At 25.5% G+C, this 11072-nt stretch overlaps 1 protein-coding gene across 1 annotated transcript; it reads left to right on the forward strand.

The window, feature by feature from the left end:
- LOC127290223 (protein KRI1 homolog) lies at positions 1 to 3879 on the forward strand. The gene is made up of 7 exons (XM_051318678.1): positions 1 to 234; positions 474 to 562; positions 639 to 1022; positions 1416 to 2141; positions 2240 to 2494; positions 2586 to 2743; positions 2935 to 3879. Exons 1-7 carry the CDS (start codon positions 123 to 125, stop codon positions 3755 to 3757), a joined length of 2547 nt encoding a protein of 848 aa, XP_051174635.1. The 5' UTR covers positions 1 to 122; the 3' UTR covers positions 3758 to 3879.
- Positions 3880 to 11072: the final 7193 nt, after the last annotated feature.

The following is an 11072-nucleotide window of genomic DNA, read 5'->3' on the forward strand; positions in this document are numbered from 1 at the left end:
TGCGTGGTCGCGTGGAGTTTAGAATATTTGAGGTTAGGTTCCGTAACTAAACGTGTTTGCTGGTTTGTGTCGTGTTTTTATTTTTCCAATTGTCATATATGCATTTTATTTAAAAAATAAGAATGCTTTCTTCATCCGATGATGAAAATTCTGATTCGAATCCAGAATTTAAAGTAAATAATGAATATGCAAAGAATTACAATAAGTGGCGACAGAAAGAAGAATTACACAAATGTAAGTATTTACAAATGTTAAATTTTAATTTTTATGATTTAATATACGCTAGTGTTTAATATAGTTATGTTATATAAATTATTCCTTTATTTTAATAAGTATTTAATTTATTTTTATAATATAAATTAGTTTATGTAGTAACTTTCTGTGTGTGTATTTTTGTGAGAAACATAACCTTCATTCAATGGATGCTATTCGTTTAACTTTTCCTAGTATAAAATTTTTGTAATTTTTAATAGTAAAACAACGTTATGGTGAAGAATCATGCAACCTGGATAATTTGAGTGATAATTCCTCAAGCGATACATCAGAGGACGATGATGAAGTCGTGAGTTATACATTCAATTTAAAATACTTAAAATTAATCTTATCTTCTATTATATATATTTTAATTCAATTTTCAGGAGGTGTCAGAAAAATTTGAAGACGATTTCTTTAAAGTACTGGCTTATTTAAAAAGTGAAGATCCAAAAATTCACGATGAGAAAGTATCGTTTTTTAATGACACTAAAAATCTTGAGGAAGGTAAAGAAAATAAGAAAAAGAAATTAAAGAAAGAAAAAGCTGTAACATTAAGAGATTTTGAGCGTAAAATTATTCTTGAAAGAGGAGGTAAATATAGTGATAGTGAAGATGAAACTGGACCTAAAGAACAAAGTAAAAATGGTCTCACATATGTTGAAGAGCAAAATGAAATAAAAAATAGTTTCAAAGCTGCTGTAGAAGATGATGAAGAAGATGAAAATTTACTAGTTGTGAAAGAAAAGTCTGAAGAACAAATTCGAAAAGTATTTCATTTATCAATCAGGGTGTCTAACGGTCAGGAAAAAGTCAGGGAATTTCAGAAAATTTAATTCAAAGTCAGGGAAATTTCTGTAAATTTCTACAAAAATTATAATTTTTTGTGAATTTAAAAATTTTTAAATCTAAAAAAACTTGAATGGTTTTTATTACCATTTGTTACTACCATTAGAAATTAATTTATTGTTAAATATGTCAGTAACCATATTTTTGTCAAAAAAAAACAGAAATAAGGTTATTAAAAAGTCAGGGAAAAATCAAAAAATTTCAGGGAGGAGTCAGGGAATTTTTTTCTCAATCTTTGTTAGACACCCTGTCAATTAAATATTTGTAAACGTTTGTAAATTAGAAATGGATTAATTCTTTTTTTTATTTTACAGGAAGAAACTAGGAAAAAATGGCTTAAAGGACAAGAAGTTAACATTGATCCCCAAGACGAAGTTTTAAAACCAATTCGAGATTTTTGGGCAAATCCAAATTTAGATCCAGGTGAAAAATTCTTGCGCGATTATATTTTAGATAAAAAGTATATGGATAAAAATGCATCAGATTTTGATCGTGACTACGATCATATGATACACGATAGTGATGAAAATTTATCAGAAGACGAACAAAATATTGAACGTCAAGAAGAATTTGAATATAAATATAATTTTCGATTTGAAGAACCCGATCAAGAGTTTATTAAAAGATATCCTCGAACATTGGAAAATTCATTGAGGAAAAAAGATACGCGTAGATCGGAAAAACGTGCCGAATTAAAAAAACGAAAAGATGATGACAAACTTCGAAAAAAAGAAGAACTTAAAGAGTTGAAAGCTTTAAAACGAAAGGAAATTGAGGAAAAATTAGAGAAGTTGAAGGAAATCACTGGGAATGATGATTTCGGTATAAAAATTGAAGACTTGGAAGGTGATTTTGATCCAAATGAATATGATCAAAAAATGGGAAAAATGTTTAACGATGATTTTTACACTGTACCCGAAAATGATATAAAGCCACAATTTCCTGAAATTGACGAAGAAATAAATGATTTTAATAATTATGTGGATGATGGAAACGATTATTACAATGAAGAACCTAATTGTGAAGATGATAATTTTAACGTAAGTTAATTTCTTTAGTTTTCTTTGATTTTTGTCAGGAAAATTAATTTTTTTTTCAAATAAATTTTAAATTAAATATTCAACTGCCTTTTATTCAGATGGATGCTGATTATGATCCATCAGTAGATAATAAATCAAAACGAGAGGACTCGAAAAAGAAGAAAAAGGGACGAAATAAAAACATTGAACTTCCTAAAGAAAAACCGAAATTTGATCCTGAAATTCATTCAACATATCAAGAGTACATTGATCGCTATTATGCTTTGGACTATGAAGATATGATTGGCGATATTCCTTGTCGATTTAAGCTTAGAAAATCAATTCCAAATGATTATGGTCTAACGGTAGAAGAGGTAAATATAGTTTTTATATTTTTCATTAAAAAGAAAAACTGAAATTTAGATTTTGAAAATTTATTTTTAAATTAAAAATGTTCAATTATAGATTTTATTCGCCGACGATAAAGAACTAAATAAGTGGTGTTCTTTGAAAAAAGCTCTTGAATTTAAATCAGAAGAAAGTGAAAAGAATGAGATATTTAAATTTCAACAAAAGGCCAGAAATGAAACTCTTAAGAAGAAGATATTAAAAAGCGTGTACAGGTTAATAAAGTTTTATATATTTATAAATTATGTTAACAATAATTGTGAATAATGAATTATGAATACAACGATTGTGTTTTTTTCTTTTTATTTTTCTGAACTCGATTGCTATATTCATATTTTATTATTAAAGACAATCGAGTGATAAAATGATTATTTAAATGTTTATTAATTTCAATTTTTTTTTTTAGTCCTGAAGAAGAAACTGAAGAGCAGGAATCTACGATTCCAACAGAGCAAACTAAAAAGAAAAGAAGGAAAAAGAAAAAAGGAAAGGCGCCTGAAAATGGAATTTCAAATTCTCCAGAGCCTTCGACATCAAATAAACAAAATAATCTTCAAGTTTCAGAGACATTATTATCAAAATCTGAAAAACGTAAACATAGCGATGTTTTCAAAGAAAAAAATGAAGATATCCTTTTCAAGAAAATGAAGATAAATAAAAATCAAAGCAAATTGAATAATATACATGATACAGTGATTAAGAAAATAGAAAATGTTCCTAGTAAGAAAAAGAAGAAAGGAAATCAACAAGAAAATTTAAATGATTCAAAATTGAATACAATTGTTGAGTCGAAGAGTAAAATGAATAATGATGAACGTCAACCTAAAAAGAAGAAAATTAAAAATAATACAAATTTAAATGATAGTACACAAAGTGGAATTACTGAAGCAAACGATGATAAAGACAATACAAAACAGACAGTAAATGATAAAAAGAAAAAGATTCAAAATAATGTTTCAATTAATGAGGTAAAAGAGGAAATGACAAACAATAATAAGGATGACAATAAATCTGAAAAATATGAAAAAATAATGAGAAAGAAAGAAAACAGAAGAAAAAAATTAGAAAAGAAACAAAAATACTTAAAATTAAAAAATACGTTGGCCAAACTAGAATCTACAGAAAATCCATTAAATGAATTAAGTGCAGATCGATTAAGAGCATTTGGTACTAATCCTAAGAAATTTAAAAATCGTTTAAAGTACGGAAATAAGAATTCAGTTTCTTAAACGCTGTTACTTTTGCAAAATAAGAATTATTAATGAATTTTGTACAATTGTTTGACTATAATGATTTTTGTAAAAAATAGTTAAAATGTTTTTTTATATAAATAAATATAGTTTATATTGTATTGATTCTTTATTATACAAAACTATAAAAAACGTTGCATTTTTTAAATTTAATGTTACAATAGGATTTGAAATATCATTAAACGTTGTTTAAAGATTGGAATTGTGTTTAGCGCAACATAATAATTTAAAAATTAATTATTAGAAAACAAAAAAATTCATTCTTTATTTTTATATTTATATTAATGTTGAAATTCACCGAAAATTCACAAAAAAGAATTTTCAATTCAATTTTTTGTGCAATATAATGTCAATTCAATAATATTTATTCAAATAATTGTGCAATACAATTTTTTTTTTTTTTTTTTTTGCTTGGGGACTTTTGGGAAATCTGTATACAGATACCTTGGCTTCCGCATGCCAAGGTTATGTGGGGTTGGTAAAAAAACAGGAAACAATAAACAAAATAAGTAAACCCAAAAATTTTTGGTTTTACAAATGTAGATCTTTTTGTTAGGAACAAGTTTTGTTTGCGTGCTAGCGCTAGAGACACGTAGCGCCGCTACTAATGGTATATTTACGTTAAAAGTTAATATTTATTATAACATTATAAATTTTCTTCAAATTGATTCGAAACTTAGGGAAAATATTTCTAAAAAGTTGTACTTTAATAAAAAAAGGAAAAAGTCGAGATTTTTTTGAAAATGGTGACTGGATATGTTCCCTTAAATTACTATTGTATGTTACATTTTCTTTGACTCTTAATGAATCAAAGAATTGAAGTGTACTCCATGTTAACACTTCTACCCATACAAATTAAATGGAAGAATTTTTTACATCTTTTTTTTATTTTCTTCAAAGCAATATCAATTAAATTTTAAATAAGCGTTCAATTCAATGATTTCTGAACATTCAAATTGAAAAACAGAAATCTACACTAATTACTTTGTCACTTAGAAATTCAATACCAATAAAATTTCCAATAACCGTTACATTTTCTTTGACTCTTAATGAATCAAAGAATTGAAGTGTACTCCATTTTAACACTTCTACGCATACAAATTAAATGAAAGAATTTTTTATAACTTTTTTTTTTTTTTTGTTTTCTACAAAGCAATATCAGTTTAATTTTAAATTGTTTTTCACTAAATATGCCTGGAAAATATAGAAAATTTAATGAAAAAAATAGAAAATAACGGGGATTTTAAAATCATGAACATTGTCACTTACGCGTTCAAAAATATTTGAATAAACATTATATTGAACTAAAAATTAATTAAAAAGTTTATTCAACTCAGAACTAAAATATTCCTCTTCAAATTAATTTTTTTTTATTAAATTTGGTATTAAAGGCCGTTGATCTTAAAATTTAATCAATTTGGAATAAAATGTTACCAATTATTTAGTCCAAATTGATTAAATTTCAATACCAAAGTTTATATAGGTATAAATTTAAAAAAATGTTATTCTTTGTTTTAATGGAAATATGACAAAAGGAATAGGTACTTTAATATATTTCTCTTTAATAAAGAGTTTTCGATTTAATAAATGGCTACCACGAAGCTGAAGTACGCAACGTTTATGATAAACGATTTTTAAAGAAATAATTTTTGAAAATGAAAAATTCTATATTTTTTTGTATAAAAAATATTTTTTTATAATTTGTTGATTAATGAAAACTACAAGAAATATTTTTTAGTCAAAAAATTATAAAATTTTTCATTTTAAAAAATTATTTCTTTAAAAATCGTTTATCATAAACGTTGCGTACTTCAGCTTTGTATGGCTACCTATATAATTTAAAAAAATAATTGTCTATTAAAAACACAAAAAAATTTTTTAAATATTAGTTTTGAAGAAAAAATTTGAAATTTAAATAATTTTGTAATTAAACAAATTTTATACTTTAGACAATTATTTTATTCAATTTAATTATTTTAAAAAAATCACAGTAATTAAAGCATACGTCCTATTTAACTGGAAAAATGAATTATGATATATTTGACTTTGACATACTAAAATATGATAAACGACGTTTAAGGATTAGAAGGATTTCGAGGTGGTTGTTTACTTTTCTATAATTTCTGTTTCTAATCCACCCCGTATGTTACAACATTACACCCCTTCAAAATATGTTACTCCCTCAACACAAGTTTTCGTGTTATAAAAACAATTATATAGAGAACCTTGACTTTATTAAGCTACCAGCATTTTATTATTGTTTTTAATCTTTTAAATATTAATATTTTATTATTTTAAATAATATTTTTCAAATTCTAGTTTGTCACATATTTTTCTGTTTTCTGACATCAGGAATTCAAAAATAACATTTTTACAAAATGACATTTTCTGAGTGTAAATAAATAAATAAATAAATATAAATAAAAATATATAAATAAATATAAATAAATATTTCGAATCCCATAAAATCTAACTATATTTTTTCGCTTTTTTCATTTCTAGAAAGAACGTTATTAAAATTATAAAAATAGGAAATTTTGAAAAAAAATTAAATTTTGGTATTTGATTTTAATGTAAGTTTAAAAAGTTATGGACTTTTTTAAAAAGTGAAATTATTAAGAATTTTAGACTTCAGTTTTTATTTAAACTCTAATATACTTTAAAAATAGATAATATCTGAATAAGGAAGTGAAGTGTTCATGAAATAAACACAAAAATGTTTACAATGTTAATACAAAAATTTTTATATAACCCTTTCGTGCCCATGGGACATATATGTCCCACCTACAAAAACCTCCAGAACTCTAAACAGATTAAATATTTTTTATTCAAACTTGGTGCATTATTTTCAGGAAGGATAGAGCTTTCAAAAAATGGAACTCACATTTTGTTTAAAAATTTATATTGTTCAGAAAAAAATATAAATAATTATGAAAAATGACGAATTTTTAAAACATTTTAGATTCGCATGAAACTTGGTACTCGGGGGTTTTTGGGGTCGCTGAATACGAATCCGGTGTTAGTTTTTGAAAATTCAAAATGGCGGATCCAATATGGCGGACGAAAAAATTAAAATTGTTCGGATTTGCTTGAAAATTGTCACTCGGGGGTTTTCGGGGTCGCTGATTACGAATCCGATACTAGTTTTTCAAAATTCAAAATGGCGGATCCAATATGGCGGACGAAAAATCAAAATTGTTCGGATTCGTTTGAAAATGGTCACTGGGGGGTTTTCGGGGTCGCTGATTACGAATTTGGTATTAGTTTTCAAAAAATTGAGTCTTAAATCCAATGTTGCAGATCAATTTTTAATAATTGTTAACAATCGATTGAAACTAATTTAAATTAAACAAATTAAAATAAGTTAAAAGTATAACAGCAATAGAAGTTTATTTTTTTATGTCTGTAACGGCCTTCCACACAACCCTTGAGGTTCCGCAAGAAGTGCGTTGGATTTTTTTTGTTAATAAATTTTAAAAATACGTCCATCACATTGCATCCGTCATTTTGAAAAACTAATATCGGATTCGTAATCAGCGACCCCGAAAACCCCTGAGTAACCATTTTCATGCGAATCCAAACAATTTTGATTTTTCATCCGCCATTTTGAATTTTGAGAAACTAATATCAAATTCGTAATCAGCGACCCCGAAAACCCTCAGTGACCATTTTCAAGCGAATCCGAACAATTTTGATTTTTCGTCCCCCATATTGGATCCGCCATTTTGAATTTTGAAAAACTAGTATCGGATTCGTAATCAGCGACCCCGAAAACCCCCGAGTGGCCATTTTTAAGCGAATCCGAACAATTTTGATTTTTCGTCCGCCATATTGAATCCGCCATTTTGAATTTTCAAAAACTAACACCAGATTCGTAATCAGCGACCCCAAAAACTATAGGAACCACTTTAGTTTCGTTTTTTTATATGCTCAGTTTTGCCTGGGCACGAAGGGGTTAAATTTATTGCAGGGTAATCGCTGATCAAGAAAACCGGGTATTAGCGAAGCTAATTAATAATTATCTTTATACCTGCAACTCGAGCTGTTTATTTACATTAATGTACAAATGGTACCTTAAACCAAAGATCGTAAAATCCCGATGACAATTAAATCAGTTGCAATTCGTTATCCTGTTTAGACGAAGTCAACGTGAGTTCCTGGATATAAGGTTAGATATATTATTATATTTTTATAAATAATAATTACATACATGCAATTGTTGTTTTACTTGAATTTTTAAAAAATATTTTTAAAAAATATGTTATCTAAAAATCGGATTTTTTCAAAGTTTTAGTCGCCACAATGAATTTATTTATATTTATACATATTTAGGGTAAAACGTACAGTGAACACGAAGCTGAAATACGTAACGATAAATGATTTTTAAAGAAATAATTTTTTACAATGAAAAATTCTACAAATTTTTGCCTAAAAAATATTTCTTGTAGTTTTTATTAATTAATAAATTATAAAAAAATATTTTTTTAGATAAACAATTTTATAATTTTCCGTGTTAAAGAAAATTTGATTTCTAATCGTTGACCATGGTCCATAAACGCGCGTTGCGTACTTCAGCATCGTCAGTGAACGACACCTGCTATTAAAAACGATAATAACTATAGAAATAATAATATTGAATTAAATATCACTAGTAAATTAATATACAATATTTAGAAACTTGATACAGTTTACACATAATTTTATTTGTTTATATTTTCTCATGAAGTATTTTCCTCAATATTTTACTTCCTAGAAAACTAACCTCAAAAAATGTGCTTTATTGATGACAAATTTTATAAATATGAAGAAATTGTTAAATAATTATATTTTAAAAGCAACTTTTTTTGTACATTAAATCTGAATAATAAAATTTGTGATAATATTAATAAATACCATGTTACTTAAATAGTAGTTTAAATATTTTTTATTTTATTAAAGGATGTCGTTCACTGTTTTCATACATTTTTAAATTAATATTACAAACTTTTATCAAAGTGTTTTTTAATTTTAAACTTATGTACTAAAAATTTTAACGCAAATTTTTTATTTGACATTTATTTTATAACTAAATCTTTAATAAATCCCGATAAAATCTCATTTAAAGTTGAAAAGAGAAATAGCGAAACAAGTTATTAAAAGAAGATCTTTATTTCAATGATAATGTACACATGGAGAAATTTTTTACAGAACATTTTAAAATTTTAGCACAATTATTTGCGATGTTACTGGCTTGAAAACATAAAAATAAAGTTAAATAAGAAAAGAACGAAAAACTTATAAATAAGGTATAAAGTCACTGAGAATAAATTAAAAAAATTTTCTTTCAAATAATTGTTTCGTTATTTCTCATTTTCTATCCTGTGATTTAATTATTTAAATTCAAAAGAAATTGACAAAATAATTTTCCATAAAACTATTAAATATTTATTTTACTAAAACTTCCATTTTTAAATTTCTAAAAATATTCAGCGCAATTTTGCTACAAATTGTTTTTGAAACTTTTCGACAATTTTGCTTAGCATGTTTGCAGAAAGTTTTTGCTGCAAACTTGCCAAGGGAGGACATTTCAATATTTGCCACAAGTTTGCTGCAAACTTACCTTACAAACATTCAAACCTTGCACTGCAAACCGTGCTATTTGGGTCACTGCGTACCCGTTACCCTATATTTATATTTTACGTTGGTGAAGTTCACAATGTTTATCTGATCAGCAATTTAGAAGAAACAATATTTTTCTATGCAATTATAATTTTCTGTCTAAAAAATTATTTTGCAATGTTTCTCGATCAACAATTTTTTTGTGTGAAAAATATTTTTTTTATTTTCAATTGTTGGATAATAAACGTTGTATTTTTTAGGTCGCATATATGTATATATATATATATTATAAAATATGTACACTATTTTTTTTTGTTTATAACTATTTTTTTACGACTAATGTTGAGGTGAAAATTTTATTTTTGTTGTCTCAAGTACATATATGAATAAATATTGCTGACAATTGTTGAAAATTTTAGATAAACCATTTTAAAAATGCATTAGATTCGATTCGAGTATATAGGGATGTGTAACTGTGATTCGAAAACGCTGGTCATACTATCAACAGGACAATAAGAAGAGATATTCCATGAACGAATAAAGGGTGTTTCGATCCCCAAGGGTACAATAAATCAATCCCCTTACAACTAAAGTATCCGTAGTAGCAGGTGGTGCCAACATTTACTACCGCTCACGCCTCTAATTCCCAATTAATATAATCCCTTTCCAAATGCATTTTCCATTTTAAGAAAAAAATCGACTTTTTTTGCTAGATATTGTGAATATTTGAATTTTTCTGAAAAGAAACAATTTCTCATGTGTTCTTATTAATTTTAGAAAAACAAGAATGAAAAGTATTAACATATATTAACATGACTGGCATTTGAACTTAGATAAATCCGCAAAAAAAAATGCTTCACAAATGTTTATTTTTTATGAATTAATTTAATTAAAAATAATATCATCTTTTCGAATATACATAATAGCGCATTAATAGATTTTTAGTTATCATAACTAAAAATTTATTAAGGAAGAACCCCCGACTTTAGAATTCACAGAGAGTTTTTAATGAAAGTTAGCACACTTATAGATATTAGTTTGAAAAAAATGTAGTTAAATTTTTTGAGGTCGAGGTTGACTCTGACAAAAGTTATAAGCAATTTTATTTTTTCACATTTTACATGGTGTCTTATGAGAATACGCATTTTCATGATCTTTGAAATTTAATTGTGACATATATAACAGAGAGATATTAATAAAACTTTTTACAGTTAAAGTTAAACAACCAATGATTAGATAATTTCAAAAAAAATGATCATACCTTACCTGTGAGACTCAAAATTAATTATTCTTTATAAAAGAACACCCTTTTTTATTAATCAGCAGTTACTAAGCACAACGCTTGGCAACGTTGCTTCTTAAAGGTTAGGGTAAGCAAGAAGCGCGAAATTTGAAATTTCGAAAGTAACAGATCGTATCTAATACTACATATCATATTTTTAATAACAATTTTTGTCAAAAATAATTTAATTACATTTCTTATTTATAAATTTAATATAATAATACAAGTACAATAGAATTTTCAATAGAAAATTTTGAGAAAAAGTTTACTTTTATCAATAACAATTATTTTAATAATAAAATCATTAAAAATTTTAAAGCATGTCTAAAATTAATTAGTAATTAATTAGTAATTTTATTATACATTAATTACTAATTAAACATATTAAATAAATTTGCAAATAATAAATGATAA

The sequence above is a fragment of the Leptopilina boulardi genome, unplaced genomic scaffold (genome assembly GCF_019393585.1).
Source record: "Leptopilina boulardi isolate dan_hultmark-lab unplaced genomic scaffold, ZJU_Lbou_2.1 LbouV2_58, whole genome shotgun sequence".
Taxonomy (NCBI): Eukaryota; Metazoa; Arthropoda; class Insecta; order Hymenoptera; family Figitidae; genus Leptopilina; species Leptopilina boulardi.